This window comes from Amia ocellicauda, chromosome 1, assembly GCF_036373705.1.
Source record: "Amia ocellicauda isolate fAmiCal2 chromosome 1, fAmiCal2.hap1, whole genome shotgun sequence".
Taxonomy (NCBI): domain Eukaryota; kingdom Metazoa; phylum Chordata; class Actinopteri; order Amiiformes; family Amiidae; genus Amia; species Amia ocellicauda.
The window spans coordinates 63,712,627-63,736,601 of NC_089850.1; the positions used below are offsets into that span (position 1 = coordinate 63,712,627).

The 23,975-nt window shown below is 46.1% G+C and overlaps 1 protein-coding gene across 1 annotated transcript in view; it reads right to left on the reverse strand.

The window, feature by feature from the left end:
• shisa7a (shisa family member 7a) overlaps positions 1-23,934 on the reverse strand; it is a 28,349-nt gene extending 4,415 nt beyond the window's left edge. The window contains exons 1-7 of the mRNA XM_066712708.1: positions 23,512-23,934; positions 8,621-11,550; positions 6,434-8,403; positions 6,074-6,225; positions 2,264-2,329; positions 668-853; positions 134-518 (exon numbers count right to left, since the gene is read on the reverse strand). Of these exons, the coding sequence (XP_066568805.1) occupies positions 134-518; positions 668-853; positions 2,264-2,329; positions 6,074-6,225; positions 6,434-7,890 (2,246 nt within the window). The 5' untranslated portion in view covers positions 7,891-8,403; positions 8,621-11,550; positions 23,512-23,934. The remainder of the gene's footprint in view (positions 1-133; positions 519-667; positions 854-2,263; positions 2,330-6,073; positions 6,226-6,433; positions 8,404-8,620; positions 11,551-23,511) is intronic.
• Between the last annotated feature and the right edge of the window lie 41 nt (positions 23,935-23,975).

Here is a 23,975-nt window from a genome sequence, read left to right on the forward strand (position 1 = left end):
TCCACCTCCACCTCCGCCTCCGCCTCCTCCTCCTCCTCCTCCACCGCTGCCTCCTCCTCCTCCACCGCCGCCTCCTCCTCCTCCTCCCGCTCCTCCCCCTCCTCCCGTTTTAGCCACAGCAGCTGCCATTGACTTGTAGTACTGGTACTGCTGGTTCTTGGACAGGCGGGACATGGTGTTGCCCTCTCCCAATAGCAGCAGCTGGTCCTGTGACATCACACGGCGCGGTGGCTTGGACAGGGTGTCAAAGTCGTAGGCCCCGCCACCACTGCCCCCTGATTGGTGGTGCTGCTCTTCCTGGGAGGGATGCAGGGGGTATGGATTGGGTGTCTGTGGGGGCAGCTGCTGCAGGAGGCGGGGCCGCGAGGCGTGCAGGGGCAGGGTGCCCCGTGCCCCCAGCGTGTACTCGCCCCCCCAGTGCAGGTGGTGCTGGGAGGAGTGGAAGGAGGGCGGGGCGTTGGGAGTGTGGGGGCGGCGCTTAGTGGTGTAGTACCCCGAGTAGTCGTCAAGGTCTTTCTCTGTGGGGGGAGGAGGAGGAGTGAGAGACAAGGTTACAGAGAGGGTGAAAATAACTGACTGCCTGACACACTGACAGACTGACTGACACACTGAATGAGTGACCCTACAGTACATTAAAACACTCTCTCTCTCTCTCCCTCTCTCTCACCCAGTCTCTTCAGAGAGCAGTAGCGGTTGATCTCTGGCTTCATGGCACTCTCATAGGATGGGGGGAGTGCGGCGAGGTTGTGGAAGGAGTGAGAGAACGAGGGATGAGGTGAGGAGGTGTTGTTGTGCTTGCTAGAAAGCAAGGTTCCGGAGGCCAACTGGGCATTATTCATCCGTGGAGCTCGCTCTGAAAGACAGAAAGAGAAAGAGGGGAGAGGGAGTGAGGAAAGAGAAGGAATAAAGGAAGGTCAACAAACACAGTGGGTCCAATTATTTTTTCATTTTATTTGGAAACGCCAATTATTGTTTTCTCCCTCTAAGTTTGAGAATCGCCAATTATGCTAATTGTAGACTGGACGTGATCCATGGATCACTTAGTTATTAATGGACACCAAATGAGCATGATGGGTCGAATGGCCTCCTCTCGTTTGTAAACTTTCTTATGTTCTAATGCATCTCGGCTCATCGCCACATCCCCTGCCAACACACTTGGAGAAAGGTCGACAATTTGTCAGCACCCCATTCCCCTGGTTGAGGATTCGTCAGCACCCTGCTCCCTGTGTCCACAATTCATCAGCACCCCAATCCCCCTGGTCAACGACTCGTCAGCATCCCACTCCCCCAGTCCATTATTTGTCAGCACCCTGCTCCCCCAGTCGACTATTCGTCAGTACCCCACTCCACGAGTTGACTATTCATCAGAACCCTGCTCCCCCTGTTGACTATTCGTCAGCACCATGCTCCCCCGGTCCACAATTCGTCAGCACCCCACTCCCTCGGTCGACAATTCATCAGCACCCCGCTCCCCCAGTTGACTACTCGTCAGCACCTAGCTCCCCCTGTCAACTATTCATCAGCACCACACTTCCCCAGTCTATGATTCATCAGCACCCCGTCGACTATTTGTCAGCACCATGCTCAAAGTCATAACAGCAGAGTCCTTGACCTCATCAAGGACAAACAAGGGTGCTTACTCATCTTTTCAGACAGTTCTTGTAATATTAGTCCTTTTAATCCCTGTTAGATAGCACTTCACAGCATTTTATCATGCTTCTTGCGTTACTAATACTTGTATTATTGATTGATTTCCTCCTTGCTCCCTTTCCCATAGCCCTTGACTGTGACCCTACATCTTGACAGCACTTAGCTTTTACTGCCCAGGATGTATGACCTCACTTACTGTACTTACCTGTGTAAATTGGAAGTTGTAAAATGTATTATATTTTGAATTGCTCTGTTTAATTTAAATTTGAATTTGTAATGTTTGATGCCTTTACTTAACTGTATTCTTGCACTTTGTATTGTAAGTCGCCCTGGATAAGGGCGTCTGCCAAGAAATAAAAATAAAAATAATAATAATAATAATAATAATGCTCCCCACGGTCTATGATTCGTCAGCTCCCCAGTCTACGATTCGTCAGCACCCTGCTCCCCTAGTGTACGATTCATCAGCACCCCACTCCCCCGGAATACAATTCGTCAGCACCCCACACCCCCCGGTCTACCTGAAAACTAGAAAAATTATGTGAGACCCTGCACACACAGAAACACATTCACACACACACAAACACGCACACACACAAATACACTCACTTACCTATAGTTGCTGTGTGTTTTGGACTGGAGCCAGACATGTGAATGAAGTTGTGATGTAGATTCCCAACTGTAACATAAAACACACACATCAGACAGTGTCCTTCATACCTCACCCTCTCTCATGTAGAGTCCAGTCAGTGTTAAAGTTTTTTTACAACCATTTACAACCACACGATTCCTGAAATTATTTTCTCCACTGAACACAAAAAAAAAACCTCACACCATACTGGCCAAACTTCAGAAATCTCAGACAAAATGAGACACTATTCAAAAACATGTCATCTTCTATCTAAAACAAACACAGGCGAGATCAATGAATTACACTAATATAAAATATTGTAGTGATCTGGGACTGGGGGGGGTCATGTGGGGTATGTGTATATGTGTTTAAGGGTTACGTTCCTGTATGTGTTCATGTAACTTTGGTGTTTACTTACTTCCGGGGGGCAGGGGTTGGCCCCACGCAGGAACAAGGGGGGCACCGTGATTGGGGGAGCCAGTCACGGGGTGCAAACTAATTAATAAGGGTGCCCCGGTTCCCGCGGGAGAGTTAGAGAGAACGAGAGTTAGAGAGTTGTAGAGTTAGAGATGAGATGAGAGTGGAGTCAGTCAGCCAGTGAAGTCCAGTTCCAGCCTTAAGAAGCCTGTTCACAGATAAAGTTCTTGTTGGTTTGCATCCTGTGCCTCCCCTGTTATTTCTGCGCAGCGTGGTGGAACCACAACGAGAGCTGAGAAAAGCTCTGGTGAATTGGTGTCAGAAGTGGGAGATTTGAATCCACACCGCCTCCATCCTCTCGAATAAAAATGCATTCGCCACGCGCAGAAAGGAGAGAGGGCCAGCGGAAACCCGACTCGTGGGAGTCCCCGAGTATGAATTAGGGTGGTAAAGGCTGTGGTTCAGGAAGCTGGTACAGTTGCTTGGTCAATCCGATATGGAGTTCCTTGGGCAGATCTGGAGAGCTGCTTGACTGGCCTTCCCCACAGCAAGTACACAGCAGATGGCAAGATTGGTCCGGGTGCAGTTTGAAAGGGGCGCCAGCGACAAGCTCCAGCTAGAGGAAGATGACAAGCCAGAGACTGGGTTCCAGGGACCACGGACCGGCGGTGAAGAGTCAGAGACTGGGCTCCAGGGACCACGGACCGGCGGTGAAGAGCCAGAGACTGTGCTCCAGGGACTGCGGACCATGCGGTGAAGAGCTCCCGAGGCAGGCAGCTGCTGAGCTGGCAAGCAGTGCCCAGCAACCGCGGGAGGCGGTTGAGTCCAACTGGGAAAGAGTCAAAAGGGACTGGGAACAGAGAGCGGAGACGAGTGGCTGGAGCGACAAGGAAAAGCTGAATGAAGAGATCCGGCTACGACAGCGAGGCTCCGCTGGAGGAGGCCTCCACAGAGCCGAAGGGTCCTGCAGGGGAAGGGGGCATCAGGAACCGAGAGCAGCGCGATGACGGCATCGAGACTGCGTGGGAATACAAAGGGCGGAAGCACGGCCATCTTGCCGAGAGTGTAAACAAGACGGCCTCTGGAGCTTCACGAGAGTTAGAGCTGGTGTGTGTGGCTCAGATACTGATCCTGGCCTCCATTGAGCCGCCGAGATCTGCGGAGAAAGAGAACATCGGCGAACAAGAGCAGCTCGATGACATCACAGAAGTGACGCCAGAAGACGCAGAGCGGAGAGAGTGTAAACAAGATGGCCTCCGGAGCTTCACAGAAGATAGAGCCGGCATGCGCAGCCGAGGAAGAGGACTCTAGTGGGGGAGCAGCGCAAGGGGCACTCACAGCAACCCGGCTACGATGACGAGACTCTGCTAGGAAGACACTGCCGCGGTGCTGAAGTGCCGAGAGCAGTTGGCGACGCCGCGCTTCGCATTGTAGCAGCATATTCTATGTGCCCAAAAGAAGGGCACCACCCCAGCGGCAGAGGGTGGTTGCCCGTGCAAGGGCGCCGCCAGAGAGTAAGGTGGGTGGAGTCCGTGAGGGGGGCCCACTCCAGCAGCAGATGGTGGTTGCCCGTGCGAGGGGTCCACACAAGAGTAAGGTGAGTGGAGTCTGAGAGGGGGGCCCACTCCAGCGGCAGATGGGGGTCTGCTGTGTGAGGGGTCTGGTCCGGCGCAAAGCGACAGCTGACCAAGGATTTGACCCAGCAGGGCAGTGGTGTCCGATGCAGCAGAGGGCCTATGTGCAGGCCACCAAGATCCCGAGAAAAGATGAGAGATGAGATAGAGTGGAGTCAGTCAGCCAGCCAGCCAGTGCCATCCGGTCTTAAGAAGCCTGTTTGCCAATAAAGTTCTTGTTGGTTTGCATTCTGCGCCTCCTCCGTTATTTCTGCACAGTGTGGTGGAACCACAACGAGAGTCGAGAAAAGCGGTGCTCGTTACAATATGCCTTTTCAGTATTTCCAGTTTTTCCTCCCCACGCTACTGTAATCTATGTAAATTATGTGAGAGAGTTTACCCTACAACAAGGTTATATTATTATTAATAATAATAATAATAATAATAATATTTTCTTACTTTACTTTATTTTTCTTGATCCAATTCAGTTGAAATTCAGAAATAGTTTTTTTGGGAAATTCTGGTATTTGTGTGTTGTTTGTACACAGAAAACAGAAAAGTGTATTCAGCCTCAGCACCCTGTCTCTGGCCTGGGTCAGGTGGGTCGGGTGGGTCAAGCTAGAGGTTTTTGTCTACATCAGAGGCAATGTTTTCCCTGGCCAGGCATCGGGGGAAATACCCCTGATATGCCTTATCCACCCCTGGCAAGATCCCATAGCTGTGTCCCCACAAACCTCCTCCACAGCCTGGAGAAGGTTTGCCTGCTCATATGGACTTCAGTCATAGACCATCCACCACCATGCTGAGAAACTCCTCTATGGGGTTGAGGAATGGTGAGTCGGGTGTAAGAAACAGATTGGAGACTGTTGGGTTGTCATCGAACCAGTTACAGACCAGAGCAGCACAGTGGAAACCTTTCATTCATGCCAGAGTTCTGATTGCTCGTGTAAAAGTGTTTGCACCTTGAGGACAGTATGTTAATAGTGCTGAGTTTTAGTTACTGGAGTCTGGTGTATTGAATGGCAGTGCTTTCTATATGAACACACGAGGTGTCACTGGTGAAGGTTGTGCTTTATGAAGAGACCTGTGTGTAGGATTTAGAAAAAAACTGTTGAATGAATCTGAAATGTGTGTGACAACAGGTGACTCATGCTGATAGTTGTGTAGTCTTTATTTTGGTACCTAAACTAATTCATTGGGATTTTGTGCTCATAGAACCAGTGTCAGTGTGTAAATGAAAACTGAAATGTGCTGTAGTCTCCAGTCAGTCAGTGTTAATGTGCTGTAGTGTCCAGTCAGTCAGTCAGTGTTAATGTGCTGTAGTGTCCAGTCAGTCAGTGTTAATGTGCTGTAGTGTCCAGTCAGTCAGTGTTAATGTGCTGTAGTGTCCAGTCAGTCAGTCAGTGTTAATGTGCTGTAGTGTCCAGTCAGTCAGTCAGTGTTAATGTACTGTAGTGTCCAGTCAGTCAGTGTTAATGTGCTGTAGTGTCCAGTCAGTCAGTGTTAATGTGCTGTAGTGTCCAGTCAGTCAGTGTTAATGTGCTGTAGTGTCCAGTCAGTCAGTCAGTGTTAATGTGCTGTAGTGTCCAGTCAGTCAGTCAGTGTTAATGTGCTGTAGTGTCCAGTCAGTCAGTCAGTGTTAATGTGCTGTAGTGTCCAGTCAGTCAGTCAGTGTTTTTTCATATACTAATACTATATAATCTAATCTCCTTGCTTCCCTCCCTTCATTCCTCCTCTCTCTCTCCATCCCTCCAATACTCACTGCGGTTGTCCTTGCTTGGCAGGTTCGGGGTGTACAGGTTCTTGGGGGGGCGTGTCCCGGAGGGGTCACTTCCCCCACAGCCAACAGAGCTGTTGTTCCGCTCGCTGGACTGGACCGGGCTGGACTGGTGCCGCAAGATATCGACCAAAGCCCTGAGAGAGCGAGGAGGGGAGAGCAAGAGAGAGAGGGGAAGAAAGAGAGGGAGAGAAAGGAGTAAGTGGAGAGGTGAGGGAGAGTGCACGATAATATAATCAATATATAATGCAAATATAGAACACATGTAACAGAACACATATCTAACACATACATATGAAGTATATCGTATCTCTCCCCACCTCTCACTCTCTCCCTCCCTCTCACCTGGGCACGTTGAGCTCCCGGTGCCGCCGCCTCCTCCGCTGACCTCCATCCCCATCCCCCCCGGCCCCCGCATCGCCGTGTCGAGAGGCCTTGTGGAAGGCCACCTTGACCCCCAGGGCAGCGGCCAAGGTGAGCGAGATGACCCCCCCGATGACATAGCCCGTGGTGCCGCCGCTACGCTGCTGCAGGGGGTCGTAGTCTGGGTCGGAGCGGTGGCCGGGGGGGGGTGTGGCCGGCGGAGGCGTGTCAGCCCACACCGGCGAGTCGTAGTTGCTGCAGGCGTCCTGGTCCAGCCGCCGGCTGCGCTGCTGGCAGCAGAAGCGGTAGTGGCAGGTGCCGCAGCAGTAGGTGAAGCCCTCACGCGAGCAGTTAAAGGTGCCGTCGTACTGGCCCATGACGTCATAATAGCCCCGGCACACATCTGCCACCAGCCGCCGGGGCGGGGGTGCCACCTGCGCTGCACCCAGGGGGGGGCCCAGGGCGTCCCGTGTGGCGTTGAGCGAGGACAGGGGCTGGGACTGGGGCAGGGGGCGGGGCAGGGGCTCCAGTGTGCGGGGCAGGAGAAGGGCGAGGAGGGGTGGGGTTTGGGAGGGGGTCTGCCTCTTTCCCTGGGGAAAGGGCGGAGCATCCCAGGTTAAGGGAGGCGGAGTCAGAGTTTGCCTCTCAGGGTCTCTTGCTCTCGGGGTCTGCCTGCTCTCCCTCGCTCTCTGTCTCTCTCTCTGATTGGCAGGCTGTCTCTGGGCCAGGGGCCAGGGTGGGGTTTCCAAGGTGGCACGGAGCAGAGTCTGACTCTCTCTCTGCCCGTCTCCTGGATCCCCAGGCTGCCTCTGGTCCTGGACACCTGGGGTGGGTAGGTCTGGGGGCAGGGTCTGGGAAGCCACTGGCACCTCTATGGCAACATGAGTCTCCTCCCCCTGCTGCTGCTGTTTCTGTGTAAGCTCTTTCCATGCTTGTTGCTGTTCCGGATCATGTAGCAGTTGCTCTTTGTGTTGTCGTTTTTGATCTGGCTGTGGTTGTTCTTCCAGCTCCTGTCTGTGTAGCAGCTGCTCCTCATTCTGTGGCAGCGGCCTTGTTTGTAGCTGTGCTCCTGGCTCCTGCATCTCTTCTCTCTCTGCTTGCCGTGACAGCAGTGGTGGCAGTGGCCCTCGTCCGAGCACGTGTGTCAGTTGTAGCTCCCGCTGCTGCCGGTCTGACTCCTCCTCTTCCCGTTTGCGTAACAACAGTCGTTGTCGTTGCCGCTGCGGCTGCTGCGGCTCCAACTGCTGTTGCAGTAGCTGCAGGATCTGTTGCCGTTGTGTAGGCTGCGGCTGCAGTACTGGGAACGGTCTGCTAGGGGGCACCGTTCTTTCAGGCTCAGAGACAGGGGGAGGTGTGGGGGTAGGGGAATGGCTGGGGGAGGAGAGGGGGAAAAAGAGAAGAGGGAAGAGGAGGAGGAGGATTATGGGAGAGGGTGCCATGTCTGTGTGTGGCTCTGTGTTTATCGGTCTGTCTCTCTGCCTGAGTCTCTCCCTTCTGTCTTGTAAAATGCAGTGAAAGCGTGGACACCAGGGGACAGTGCCTGAGGTCACTCCTAGTAGCAGAAAAAGTAATGCTGGTGAATTTTGCAGTGAAAAGTCCTTTTCCAGTCAGTGTGATCCGTCTCTTAATAGTTCTGGAATTACATTTAATAACACTAAAAACACATGGTAAGAAGTTATATATCTTCTCTCTGGTTGGGTGGGGAGGGGAGTCAATCACTCTCCTCTTTTTCCCCTACTTTTTCACTTCTTTCTCTCCTCCGTTGCTCCTTCCTCTCTCCTTTCCGTCAATATTTATATTCCAAAAGATTTCAGATGACAACAAAAACAGAAAACTCCCAAACTGTAAAAATATATATATAAAAAACTCTTAAGTTCAGTTCTGTAAACTTTACAGGGTCCTGTAAACTTTGCGCTGTAAACTTTTGAAAAGTATTTTTCTGGGTTTTGTCTCTGTAAAAAAGGAAAACAGGAGATGACCTGATGATAAACATAACCATAACATTAATCACAACAACAATAATAATAAAACACTAATAATAATTATTATAACCATACAAATATTTCAAATTATAGTACAAATAACCAACAACCACAACAATTATGTTACTACTAATGCTATTCAGCAACGTGTTGGTATCTCTCAATGAATTACTTTATCTTCTCTTACCGGTCTCTCTCTTTTCCTCTCTTCAGTTGACAACTCCCACAGATGGGATTTTTTTGTATTTGTTAAACGGAGACTGAGCTGTAAAACAGAGAGCAAGAGGGAAGGAGGGAGAGAGACGTGAGCAGAGGGATGGCCGTCTCTGAGTGGAGGAGTCCAGGTCCTGGTTTATATCCTCCTCCTTTATCCTCTTTTCCACTAATGAAAAAAGCTCAAAGCAGGAACAAAATGTTCGATTTCTCCACTTTAAATGTTTACCACTTGGCAGCACTGTAAACTTTTCCGACAACACCTCCTATAAACTTTTACAAACCCCCTTCCTGGTAACTTTATAATCTCTGTTCCTAATGACTGTTGATTGACAGAGTGGGACAAAGAAAAGGGAAAAAAACTACAAATGAAACCAAGATTTATTTTTGTCCTTGTTCCTTCCTTGAAAATAATGGTACTTCCTTCTCTTCCTTCCTTCCACTCACTTAACATAGAAAGTGAAACACAAACTAAAGATGAACAAGATGAACACTGTAAACTTCCTGTAAACCAACTGTAAACTTACTGAAAACTTACTGTAAACATGTCCTTTCCTTGTTAAACAAAACACTTTTGAAGCCAATGTAAACTTTACGCGCTACTGTAAATTTTACGTAGCTGTCGTGGGGATGGCAGAACTGAAGCGAGTGAAACAATATTTGAATCCTCTCCCCTTCCTCCTCCTCCCTTCACAGGAAAATATAGATATAGAGAGACACAGACGTGTGTGTATGTGTGGACACAGCTACATTCCCCACAATTAAGCCAACCAAACTACAACTGAAACTACAGCCATAGTTTCTCTACAATGTTTGCAACGTCTTTGTAAGCGTGTAAAGTTTTGAAATTTTCCTTATTTTTGTAAACTTTCTGAGCTGTGTTCCAGATGATTACTATTGTTTCTATAATATATATAAATAAATATATTATTATTACTGATATATATACGTCTTTCTTCTGTTATTTTTGGCACTAGAGAGAGGAACACTGGTACATTTTAAGAGTGTAAAAAGTGTAAACTTCTTGTAAAAACTAAAAAATATATATTGTCTCTTTAGCTCTTTTATGTTTCAAATATGTAAACTTTTCTCTTTTTTTGCTGGCAGTTGTACACAGTTGTACACAGTTGTACACAGTTGTACACTTGTCGTCCTTTCAGTGTAAACACGTTTGGGAGGTTTTGGCAGTGTTACAGAAATTGTGCGTGTCTACCTGTTGGGTATGTGTGTCTGTGTGTCTTATGAGCATGCAATAAAAGAGAAACAGGGAGACAAGTTAAAGGAGAGAGAGAGAGAAAGAGAGAAAGAAAGATGGAGATTGAAAAATGGGGACAGAGAGAAATAAGAGATAGAGAGACAGAGACAAAGAGGTAGAGAGAAAGACAGACAGAGGGAGCAGAAAGAGGACGGGCAGATAGAGGGACTGGCTAGAGAAAAAGACAGCTCTCTCTCTGTCTCTCCAAGAGAACAGGAAATTCTGGCTCCAGGGCTAATTGGTTAACGAAGGGGGCTTTAATTAAAGCAAGATTTAACAAGCAGCAGTCAGGTTCAGCCAGTCATTATTAAAATTACGATTAGTATTATTTTTGTAACTAGGATCAATTGTAGTGGTAGTAGTAGTAGCAGCAGCAGATGTAATAGCAGTAGTTATATTAGCAGCAGTAGCAGTGAATGTAGTAGTAGGAGTAGCAGCAGTAGTTAATTTAGTAGTTATAGTAGTGGCAGTAGTAGTAGTAATAGTAGTTAAAGTTAGAGTTATATAAGTAGTACTACAGTACTGACAGTAATAGTGGCATTATTAAAATAATAATAATCCTCACATGCTGGGAAGAGAGAGGGAATGGAGAGATAGAGGGAGAGCAAGTGGGAGACAGGGAGAGAGAAAGACTGGGAGATGGTGGCAGGGGTAGGGAAGGAAAGGGGAGTGGGGGAAGGGATGACGGAAGAGAAGACACTGCTTATCTTCCAACTGTATTAAGGGATGCTGAACCAGGGATGTCTCTGACCTCATCAAGAAGAATGTGGGAATACATTCCTTCACAGAAAAAGAAAGAAAAAAGAGAGGGAGGGAGAGAGAGGGATAGAGGGGAAGAGGCTAAATGGATTTTGTGCGTCGATTCCAAGAAAGGGGAAGAGAGAGAGAGACAGAGACAGAGATGGTGCAGGCAGGGAGGAGACAGAGAGAACAGTGAAATAAAATAATAATAATAATAATAATAATAATAATAATAATAATAATAATGAGAGACAATGTGAAAATCCCAACAGATAATTGGCTGTGGAGGAAACAGCACCCCCACTCTCTGTACAGGAACTGCAGCTCACAGGCACACAAATACAACCACAACAAATACTACAACAACAACAATGTGAAGACTAATAATGTGTGACACTAACAGTGCAGGAACAGAGGGGGCATCTCTAACACACTGATCAACTTTACTGATGCACTGGCTGACCAGTCAATACTGACCAATCAATGTGAGCTGTGGGGGCAGAAAGGGCGGGTTGTGCGTTGAATCTCTCTTTGTCTCTCACTCTCTCGGTGCAGTGTTAATGTACTGTAGTGTCCAGTCAGTGTCAATGTACTGTAGTGTTCAGTCAGTCGTGTGTCTGTGTTATATTACAATATCTCTCTGAGTTAGAGATTAAACAGCAATTAAAAAAAAACAGGAAAGACAAGAATTTTGGCAGATGAATAAAAAAAGAAAAAGTGTCTTCTCTCCTCCCTTTGTCCCCCGTGTCTCTCTCTCTTCCAGAGTTTAAAATCCTGATCATTCACTTTTCTTGGTCATCTTCTTTTTCTTGTGTTCTCTGATCCCCCTGTTTTCTCTCTCCTCCGAAGGGGACTCTCTTCCTGTCTCCCTTCCCTGCCACAGAGGAGCAAGGGATAACTCAAGAGGGCTGCAGAGGAGAAGAAAAAGAAGGGCAGAGTGAATGAGGAGTTTCGTGCAGCAATTAGAGCAGCTGCCGCTGAGCGTCTGTCCTATACATTAGTGTCTGTGCTGTGTGTTTGCACCACCATGACAGATCATCTGGAAGAGGGCGGGACTAGTGACTGGCGACGCCCAGCGCTACGACAGCGAACCTTTTAAAAACTCAGAGTCCCTCACTACCTAGAAACAAAAGGACAATCAAAATAGTAATAATAATATGCATTATTATTATTATGAAGGTCCTTTGATTGTCCTATTATGTTGATTGCACCTGGATTAATTACTTAGCAGAAGCCCTTATCCAAGGTGACTTACAGTTAACACAATAAACATTTAAAGCATTACAAAAGTGTTGTAAATACAATCAGTAACAAACACAATAAGCACTCATCCTAGTACAATGAGGTAACAAGTGCAGACATAAGTCCCAGGTATTTGCCAAAGGGAGGGGTGTGGAGGCACGGTGTATACACGGTGTATACACATGTATGTATAGTTCTGGCCCTGTGTAAACAATGTAAAAATTCAGTAAACTTTATTTACTTTCAATACAGCGGCTTCCTGCCTCTCCTCTCCCATATGAACTCTGGCAAGTCTTATTTGCATCTAACACAAACACATATGCATTTACATATACTGGCTGGCCATTCGCAACAAGCCTTAATTAAAACGTAATCGACCACAATAGAAGATTGAATATGTAAAGCCTACAGTTCTACCCTTGTTATCACCACAGTAACACGAGGCTTTAATGATGCTCCAGCTTGTGCACAAATGCTTTTACATGGGACTTATCACTTTGTAATATACAATACTAACCTTTCTGGTACTCAAATTAAACAAATGACAACTTCCGTCATAAAATCACTGGCATCGTATACATTGAAGATAGCAAGAACTTAAACCATTTCCTTCACTGTTCAGAATGCCATGTATATCATTTGAATCTGAATCGCTCTTTAAAGCATTTTCATTTTAACTTCTGTGTCATACACTATTTTAAACATCTCTGTTCCTCACATTAAACAAACTTAAAAATGACTGTCAGAAAATCAACTGCAAAGACCACAAGTTTAATATCCACTTCTTTAGAGGAGACTACGTGGGGACTTGATCCAAGTGTTCAACATCATGAAAGGCATCGACCACATCAAACCAGAGGAGCTTTTCCAGATCAGCAGGGACACACGCACCCGGGGACACAAATGAAAATTTGGCTTCAAGGCATTCAAGACAGACAACAGGAGACACTTCTTCACTCAGAGAGGCGTCACTATCTGAACAAACTCCCCAGCGATGTGGTAGAAGCTCCTCTGGTTTGATCTGCTCGATGCCTTCATGATTTTGAAGACTTGGATCAAGTCCCCACGTAGTCTCCTCTGTTCCAGGGTGAAAAGGTTCAGGTCCTCAGTCTCTCAGTAGGACATTCCCTTCAGACCTGGAATAAGTCTAGTTGCTCTCCTCTGAACTGCCTCTAGAGCAGCGATATCTTTCTTGAAGTGTGGAGCCCAGAACTGTCCACAGTATCCAGATGAGCTCTAACTAGTGCATTGTACAGTCTGAACATCACTGCCCTTGTTCTCAATTCTACACTTTTGACAATATACCCTAGCATTCTGTTTGCCTTTTTATTGTTTCCCCACATTGTTTGGAAAGAGAAAGTGAGGAGTCCACGTAGACTCCTAGGTCTATTCCTCCCATAGTGTAATTATAGTGGACATTTTTGTTACCTGCATGTATTGCCTTGCACTTGTCCACACTGAATTTCATCTGCCAGGTATCGGCCCACAACTGAATTATTATCTTTGCATTGCATTATCTTTGCAATTTCAATACAAAGATAGTGTGGATATGACTTATTTTCATAGTGGAAATGGTTTGTTTTCACAGTGGATATGGTTTGTTGCTGTAGTGGATAAGGTATGTTTTCACAGTGGATATGGTTTGTTTTCACAGTGGATATGGATGTGGCTTGTTTTCACAGTAGATATGGTTTGTTTTCATAGTGAATATGGTTCGTTCTCATAGTGGGTATGGTTTGTTGTTGTAGTGGATATGGTTTGTTTTCACAGTGGATATGGAAATGGCTTGTTTTCATAGTGGATGTGGTTTGTTTTCATAGTGAATATGGTTTGTTCTCATAATGGATAAGGTTTGTTTTCACAGTGGATATGGTTTGTTGCTGTAGTGGATATGGATATGGTTTGTTTTCATAGTGGATATGGTTCGTTTTCACAGTAGATATGGTTTGTTGCTGTAGTGGATATGGTTTGCTTTCACAGTGGAAATGGTTTGTTTTCACAGTAGATATGGTTGTTGCCGTAGTGGATATGGCTTGTTTCCATAATGGATATGGTTTGTTTTCATAGTGGATATGGTTTGTTTTCACAGTGGATATGGATATGGCTCGTTTTCATAGTGGATATGGATATGGCTTGTTTCCATAATGGATATGGTTTATATTCATAGTGGATATGGTTTATATTCATAGTGGATATGGTTCGTTTTCACAGTAGATATGGTTTGTTGCTGTAGTGGATATGGTTTGCTTTCACAGTGGAAATGGTTTGTTTTCACAGTAGATATGGTTGTTGCCGTAGTGGATATGGCTTGTTTCCATAATGGATATGGTTTGTTTTCATAGTGGATATGGTTTGTTTTCACAGTGGATATGGATATGGCTCGTTTTCATAGTGGATATGGATATGGCTTGTTTCCATAATGGATATGGTTTGTTTTCATAGTGGATATGGTTCGTTTTCACAGTGGATATGGTTTGTTTTCACAGTAGATATGGTTTGTTGCTGTAGTGGATATGGTTTGCTTTCACAGTAGATAAGGTTTGTTTTCACAGTGGATATGGATATGGCTTGTTTTCATAGTGGATGTGGTTTGTTTTCATAGTGAATATGGTTTATTCACATAGTGGATATGGTTTGTTTTCATAGTGGATATGGATATGGCTTGTTTCCATAATGGATAAGGTTTGTTTTCACAGTGGATATGGATATGGCTTGTTTTCATAGTGGATGTGGTTTGTTTTCACAGTGGATATGGTTTGTTGCTGTAGTGGATATGGATATGGTTTGTTTCCACAGTGGATATGGTTGTTGCTGTAGTGGATATGGATATGGTTTGTTTCCACAGTGGATATGGTTTGCTTTCACAGTGGATATGGTTGTTGCCGTAGTGGATATGGCTTGTTTTCATAGTGGATATGGTTGTTGCTGTAGTGGATATGGCTTGTTTTCATAGTGGATATGGTTTGTTGCTGTAGTGGATATGGATATGGTTTGTTTTCACAGTGGATATGGTTTGTTGCCGTAGTGGATATGGTTTGTTTTCATAGTGGATATGGTTGTTGCTGTAGTGGATATGGCTTGTTTTCATAGTGGATATGGTTTGTTGCTGTAGTGGATATGGATATGGTTTGTTTTCACAGTGGATATGGTTTGTTTTCATAGTGGATATGGCTTGTTTTCATAGTGGATATGGTTTGTTGCTGTAGTGGATATGGATATGGTTTATTTTCACAGTGGATATGGTTTGTTGCTGTAGTGGATATGGCTTGTTGCTGTAGTGGATATGGTTTGTTTTCACAGTGGATATGGTTTGTTGCTGTAGTAGATATGGTTCGTTTTCACAGTGGATATGGTTCGTTTTCACAGTAGATATGGTTTGTTGCTGTAGTGGATATGGTTTGCTTTCACAGTGGATATGGTTTGCTTTCACAGTGGATATGGTTTGTTGCTGTAGTGGATATGGTTTGTTTTCACAGTGGATATGGTTTGTTGCTGCAGTGGACATGGTTTGTTGCCGTAGTGGATATGGTTTGTTTTCATAGTGGATATGGTTGATGCTAATGTATACTGCTAATGTCATTCCTATCCACAAGAAAGGGGACAAAACTGAACCAGGAAATTACAGACCAATCACTCTCACCTGCATTACTTGTAAAATGTTGGAAACAATTATTAGACAGAAAATAGAGGAGCATCTTAATGAAAACCATATTCTTGGAGATAGTCAACATGGGTTTAGACGAGGCAGATAATGTCTTACTAATTTATCAGAATTTTTTGAACATGCAACTGCAGCTGTAGATCACGTGAAAGCATATGATATGATATACTTAGATTTCCAAAAAGCTTTTGATAAGGTTCCACACCAAAGACTGATCCTCAAATTGGAAGCTGCAGGCATTCAGGGTAATGTAAGTAGATGGATTATGAACTGGTTGATGTCTAGGAAACAGAGGGTGTCGATTAGAGGAGTCGCTTCTAACTGGAGTGAGGTTGTTAGTGGAGTTCCACAGGGATCAGTACTAGGGCCTGTGCTTTTTCTAATCTATATTAATGATCTGGACTCTGGGATAGTTAGCAAACTTGTCCAATTTGCAGATGATACTAAAATAGGTGGCTCAGCAGATACAATCTCAGCAGCACAGGCTATTCAAAGGGACTTAGATAATATTCAGTTGTGGGTGACACCTAACAGATGAAATTCATTGTAGACAAGTGCAAGGTAATACATGTAGGTAACAAAAATGTCCACTATAATTACACTATGGGAGGAATAGTCATTAATTGTGCTATTAGCAGTCCTGCATGGGAGGGACTGCCATCCTGCCATCCTTGTGAGTTTAGTGTCTAAATACAGTTTAAATTAGCCGGTGTGTTACTGTCGTTTGCCACTGTACACTCAGGCAAGCCAGCTGAAGAGTAAGCTAACTCACCGCAGTTAAGTATCGCTTTTTTCTCTTGTGTTTGAAGTTTAGTTAAGAGATACATTGACTGTTTACGTGGTTACTTGTTTAGCTAAAAATGATATATCTTGCACCTGTATTGTAGTAAGAGCGGCGACTGTTTGTTAGTTAATTAGCAACTTGCGTAGCACACTGGACACGCACTTTCTGTAAATCAGAAATGTTACACTGTACGCTGTGATTATTTAGCATTTATTTAGCATTACTACGAGCTATTGTTCAGTGTAACTGCGTGTGTCCGGCACGGTCTTTGTCTGTATTCAGATATAAAGTGGCCATTAATTGTGCTATTAGCAGCCCTGTGTGGGAGGGATTGCCATCCTGACAGCCTTGTGTCATTCAACGCAACTCAGGTGCGCACTGTCCTAATTAGTTACAGGTGAAGTATTTAACAGCCTCCTGGACCTCTGCGCCAGCACTCAGTCAGCCAGCAGCCTTCAGTGCCCCCCTTCTGAATGGCCCGATCTCCAAAGAAGACTGCAAGGAGACGCTGCACAGCAACAGCAAGAAGCCATGAATCTCTCTCCGATTCCTGTCCCGCTCTCTGTCTTCTAGGCGTGCACCTGCATGACATTGCTTCCCTAATCCCTCCAACCTCATCTCTCTGCCTCTGCCTCTCCCCTCCTCCTCCCTCCCCTCTACTCCACTCTCTGGAGGCCTGTGGAACTGTCACTCAACTTCCAACAAGACCAACTTCATCTCCGCCTTCGCCTCCCACCACTCTCTGGATTTCCTCGCTCTCACCGAGACATGGATCTCCCCTGAGAACTCAAACACCCCTGCTGCCCTATCCTCTCCGTTTGTCCTGTCCCACTCCCCCCATCTTACCAGGTGGGGAGGAGGAACAGGGCTGATGCTCTCCCCTTCTCTCCTCTTCTCTGTCCCCCCCTCTCTCTCCTCTATAATGACCCACAGCTTTGAATTCCATGCAGTGGAAATCACCTCTCCCTCTCACCTCTTCCTTCTAGTTCTCTACCGTCCTCCCAGTCTACTCGCCTCCATCCTGGATGAACTCGACTTTCTTCTCTCTTCCCTCCCCTCGCTGTCCTCACCTGCCATCCTCCTGGGAGACTTCAACATCCACCTCTCCAACCCCTCCCACTGTGCCGGATTTCTTCCTCTCCTTCATTCCTTTAATTTCTCTCTCTCTCGGTCTCCCCCAACTCACAGGGCAGGCCGCCAGCTAGACCTCATCCTCTCTAGAGGCTGCTCCCCGTGATACACCTGGACATCTCAGACCACCAATTAATCTCCTTCTCCTTTTCTCTCCCCTCCCTCCCCCCCCACCCCACCCACTCTGTCACCTTCTGGCGGAATCTCCGCTACATCTCCCCCTCCACCCTTGCCTCCACTGCCCTCACTCTCTTACCTTCTATTGACTGTTTTTCCCATCTATCTGTCAACTGTACTACCTCCTCTTTGTTCTCCTCCCTCACCTCCTCCCTTGACTCTCTCTGTCCTCTCACGCCTCGTCCTGCCCGTCCCTCCCCTCCTAAGCCTTGGATCTCTGCTGTTCTCCGCTCAACCCGAACTAGTCTGCGTGCCGCCGAACAGAAGTGGAAAAGGACCAAACTCCCAGCTGCCCTCGAACTCTACCGCTCTCTACTGTCCACATTCTCCTCCTCTCTCACCTCAGCCAAGAAGTCTTACTTCCAATCACTCTTCGAATCCACTGTCAACAACCCCCGCAAACTCTACTCCACCTTCTCCTCCGTCTTTGCCCCCCTCCCCCTCTTCCGCCTGCAACTACTACCCACCGCTCCAGCTCATCCAGAACTCTGCGGCTCGTCTGATATTCTCTCTGCCATGATTCCGCACACTACTCCACTGCTCCACTCCCTTCACTGGCTCCTGATACCGACACGCATTCAGTTCAAGACACTGACCCTCATCTACCGCTGTCTCGACCACACTGCACCAAGCCAGCTTCAGACACTCATCTCTCCATACATCCCCTCCAGACCACTGCGCTCCTCCAGTGCCAGAAGACTAACTCTGCCTCCTCTCCACTCCCCTTCCTCCAGAGCCACTCCTTCTCATCCCTGGACCCTAAATGGTGGAATGACCTTCCCACCGAAGTCAAAACAGCAGAGTCCTTGACCTCCTTCCGGCACTTACTCAAGACACATGTTTTCAGACAGTACTTGTAATATTAGTCATTTCACTCTCCTGTAAGATAGTACTTCACAACATTTTATCATGCTTCTTGCGATACTAATACTTGTATTATGGATTTCGCCCTTGTTCCCTTTCTCATAGCACTTGACTGTGACCTAACATCTTGATAGCACTTAGCTTTTACTTTCCAGGATGTATGACCTCACTTATTGTATTTACTTGTGTACATTGTAAGTTGTAAAATGTATTATGCTTTGAATTGCTTTGTATAATGTAAATTTGAATTTATAATGTTTGATTCCTTGTACTTTACTGTATTCTTGCATTTTGTATTGCGCTTATATTTTGTAAGTCGCCCTGGATAAGGGCGTCTGCCAAGATAATAATAATATTATTATTATTATTATTATTATTAATAATAGATCTGGGAGAAGTAACACTTGAGAAAGACCTAGGAGTCTATGAGGACTCCTTACTTTCTCCATCCAAACAATGTGGGGAAGCAATGAAAAAGGCAAACAGAGTGTTAGGGTATATTGTCAAAAGTGTAGAATTGAGAACAAGGGCAGTGATGTTCAGACTGTACAATGCACTAGTTAGAGCTCATCTGGATACTGTGGACAGTTCTGGGCTCCACACTTCAAGAAAGATATCGCTGCTCTAGAGGCAGTTCAGAGGAGAGCAACCAGACTTATTCCAGGTCTGAAGGGAAAGTCCTACTGAGAGACTGAGGAACTGAACCTTTTCACCCTGGAACAGAGGAGACTACGTGGGGACTTGATTCAAGTCTTCAAAATCATGAAGGGCATTGACCACATCAAACCAGAGGAGCTTTTCCAGATCAGCAGGGACACACGCACCCAGGGACACAAATGGAAATTGGGCTTCAAAGCATTCAAGACAGAAAACAGGAGACACTTCTTCAAACAAGAGAGTTGTTACAATCTGGAACAAACTCCCCAGCGATGTGGCTGAAGCTAAAAATATGGGAACACTTTCTTATATTCTTATGTTATGTTGCCATAGTGGATATGGTTTATTTTCATATTGGATATGGTTGTTGCCAACAATCCCATAAGATTGTGAGACATCCAGAAAGTGGTCACTCAAGATCACCACATGTTCACAAATGTCAACTGGGTGAGTTTGTCCTCCATTATTTAAAAGACACAAAGTGGGACTGAAACAACTGGACAAGGTCCCATTCCAAAAAACTGTGACAGCAGGAAGCTGACTAGACTCCAGTGTGTACAGGTAAGGGTTTGTCACTGTAATGCATTTTCTAACAGTAAAACATTCATTGCAAGCAGCTGGGATATTTTACAATGTATTTTCTTTATGTATACATAAATACTGTTTCTAGTGTAGTTTTATCTTGGCGAATAATGGAGCTTTAAGCAAACTCAACAACCCATCCATTCATTTGGGTGCAGCTGGCTTCAACCTCTCAAAAATTAAGAGACGAGGGAGGAACCCCGTGGGTAAGAGGGCTGCTGTAAATGTGCCAGGGTAAAGGGGTGCAAACATCGCTGTGTGTGCCGCTCTCTCCAGCGATTGGGTTCTTTGCCACATCCCTACAATACAGAACATCTCCTCTCAATTCTTGATGCACCTCCAGTAGAGAAAGGGCTGGTGAGGCTGACATGTCCCACTTCTTCGTCATGTGGGACAATGTTGCTTTCCACCTCTCCCATCCCACCCACGAATGGTGATGCAAATTCTCTCCTCGTACACTCCTTTTCTCAATGCAGTCGAGGAATTCTTCTCTGCTTGGAGGTGGAACTCTTATGATTTCTGTCCACATGAGCAGATGTCTCTCCTAGATGCAATGAATGCAATCGCTGCAGAGGACTGCCAAGTGTGGAAGCGCCAGGCGAGATTTGTTCCTCGTTGCATCCAGTGTGATTTTGAAAGCTTGAAATATTTTATCTTTATTCTCTCTATACAGCATCATTGCATTTGTAAAGGACAAAATTAAAAAATGTCAAATATAGCCTTTTGTTTCTGGATATTGGTGCTCGAGTGACATTCTTTCTGCATTGGTCATCTTTGGTAAAACCATTTTAGGAAAAATAATACAGCTCATGCTGTGATAATATGTCCACCTGCCTTTTATGGTACATATTGTAATTATATTATCAACAAATAGCACAGACATATAGAAGTGGGTTCACAATGTTGGGTATATTGATGGTTGTAATTAGTATTTATTGTGCCATTGTGTAACAAATTATTGATATAACTTTCCATTAGATAACAAGTTGTGTGTTTGGATAGAGGCAGAGTTGTAGTGCATTGTGCACATTAAATGTGTCGTTTTGGCCAACATGTTTCAGTTTGGGTCTGTGTGTTTATTGTTTTGAAAAAGTGAATTCTGTTGTTAGGACAAATATGCTCAAGCCATCGAGAAACACTTATTTTAATTCATTTTTGTTTATCAGCCAGTCCGACTGACTGACTGACTGACTGACATGAACACTGTACTGAGAGAGGGGGAGAGAGGGAGGGTAGCATGAGTAGGAGTGAGAGAAAGAGAGAAAGAGAGAGTGTGGGAGGGAGAGAAAGAGAGAGAGAGGGTGAGAGAGACAAACCAACATAGTATTTTAAAAAAGACAAGATCCAAGAGAGTAACAGATAAAAATTACATATACATAATTATGTATGTAGTGCAAGAACTCCCTCTCTGTCTCTCTCTGTCTTTTTCTTCCTCTGATGCTCTCTCTCTCGCTCTCTCTTACTCAATTGATATATGCTACACAACACTATAATTTACTGTACTATACTGGATTACACAACAATACAGGACAATACACTATACAACTACAGTAGTATAAAACATGAAATATACTACAGTAACTAAACATATACCATAGTACAATACTACTGCAACAGGAACACAAAACTGCACTACACTCCAGTTAATTTAACACACTACATTACATGGGAAAGAGGAAGGGGGAGAGACAAAGAGATAAAGAGACGGTGAGAGAGAGCGAGAGAATCTGCTACAGCATAATCCATGACAATCCACAGCTCTCGCTCTCTCCCTCCCTCCCCTTCCTCCCTCTCTCTCATTGTCAATGCGTGGGTTGAAGTGAAGCAGAACAGAACATCTCTTTCCCTCTCCCTCTCTCAATCTTCCCCTCTCCCTCTCACAATACAGAGAGAAAGAGAGAGGGACTGAGAGAGAGATGGCATTAGATACACCTCATAAAAGTATCAGTAGTATTATAACAGAGTGAGCATCAGTCAGTCAGTCAGTTGGTCGGTCGGTCGGTCGGTCAGCCAGTGTATCAGTCAGTGCAACAGTGTGTTAGTCAGCGCAAACAGTATGTCAGTGTGTCATACACTAAATAAGTATCAGTGAGTTTGTCATTTTGGAATTCTGAAAAATCAAAAAATTCTATCTATATTAAAAAATGTTTGTATTGAATTAGTTTACTTATATTGCAATGACATCAACCACCCATCTCTCTCCTGCTCCCCCCTCCCCATCCCTCTTCCTACTGCCACTCGCCACCTGTAACTCAACCTGTGTGTCCAGTTGTCTGTCTGGGGCTGAATCGGTGTCCGGACAGACAGACACACTGCTGAGACACGAGCAGAGAGCTGCACTGGACAGCACTGCCCCCCCGAGCGGAGCCACTCACACACACTGTCACATGACTGAGGGACGGAACATGTGACACTACAGCACAATGACCATAGAGACACAGTATCATATACCAGCTGCATGGGGCACAGTGCGTATTGGACTCAGTGTGTACTGGCTACAGTGTGTATTGGGCTCAGTGTGTAATGCCAGCATCCCCCCCCACTATTGAGCCACTATTGTAATTGAATTCCAGGGCCACTTCAAAGTCTCAATCCGTCCCTAATAGGCACAGTGTGTATTGGCCTCAGTGTGTACTGGCTACAGTGTGTAATGGGCACAGTATTCAGACAGAGCAGAAGATGCTTTAAACATTTTTAGACACGGTTATATTATTTTGTTACTCTACAGGAGACACAGACACATACATACACACAGACGCACACAGATACACAGAGAGACTTGCAGAAAGACATACACCAAGACGCACACACACACTGAGACAGAGACAGACTCACAGAAACAGAGGCACGAAAACACACACAGACGCAAACAGACTACTAACACACACACACACACACACATCAACAGATATACACACTAATACAAACTAACAGACTGGACTGCACTGATAGGTGCACATATTAATTCACACACACACACACACACACACACAGAATAACAGCTACACAACTCACTAATAGAAACACACAGACACAAAATAACAGATACACAGTCAAGCTTACACAGACACCAAACACACATTCACACGCTATGACAAACGCACACACTGACATAGCTATACACACACAATGACAGATGCACACACTGACACCAACACACACACACTGACAGATACACTGACACTAACTCACACACACTGACAGAAACAGTGACACTAACTCACACACACTGACAGAAACAGTGACACTAACGCACACACACTGACAGAAACAGTGACACTAACGCACACACACTGACAGAAACAGTGACACTAACGCACACACACTGACAGATGCACACAGCGACACTGCCGCACACACGAACACAAAGAGCGGCGCTACACAAAGCGAACGCACACGCAGGCTGCCTGTGTAACGCAACACGTTCATTTCGGACTCGCTTTTTGTTCCTAAAAATTGTACAACCCAACGTTTCCTGATTAATCAAAAAGACATTGGTTATGAACGGAGAGAGACAGAGGGGGGTGGATGGATGGATGGAGAAAGAAAGGAAGGAATTAAAAATGGAGGAGAAAGAGGGAGAGTACACTACGGACACACAATATATGCATATCATGAACACGGTTATATAGGGGAGACACTCGCTCGTCGCCATTACACACACAGAGCAGCTCAAACGCACACGGCAGCACTGTCACGTTTGTCTCGGGAAAGCAGCACAGTTACGCATGATTGGTGGATGAGGATGAGGATGATGAAGGCGAGCCTCACCTGGCGAGGCGGCTCGGCGCGCCGGGCTGCCCCTCACGCTGCATGCGGCTCCAAGGCGCGCCTGGAGCGGCCGGACACTGCGCGTCGTTTCCCGACAGAGAGAAAATAAAGCGTTGAAGACTGCAGCGTTTTCCCTTTCTGTCTGTCTCCCCCTCTCCCCCTCTCTCCCTCTCTCTCTCTCTCTCCTTGTCCGTCGACGATGCCTGTGAACGTTGTCGCTCTTCGTGCGGACGTCTGGACGGGTCGCTGCTCGGATGTGTTCACCGACGGTTCGGGGCTCCTCAGCCAGCGCTGGCTCTGCTCGGACTGGCGTGCATGTCGCGGCGCTATTGTGACAAAATAACAACAGAGTCGCGAGCGGCGCGACAGAGACAGCACAGGCGCGTGCCTTCCTGCGCGAGAGCGGCGAGCGAGTCCCGAGCGCGCGCCCGCGGCCCCGTGAAAACAGAGCCCGACTGTGCGTG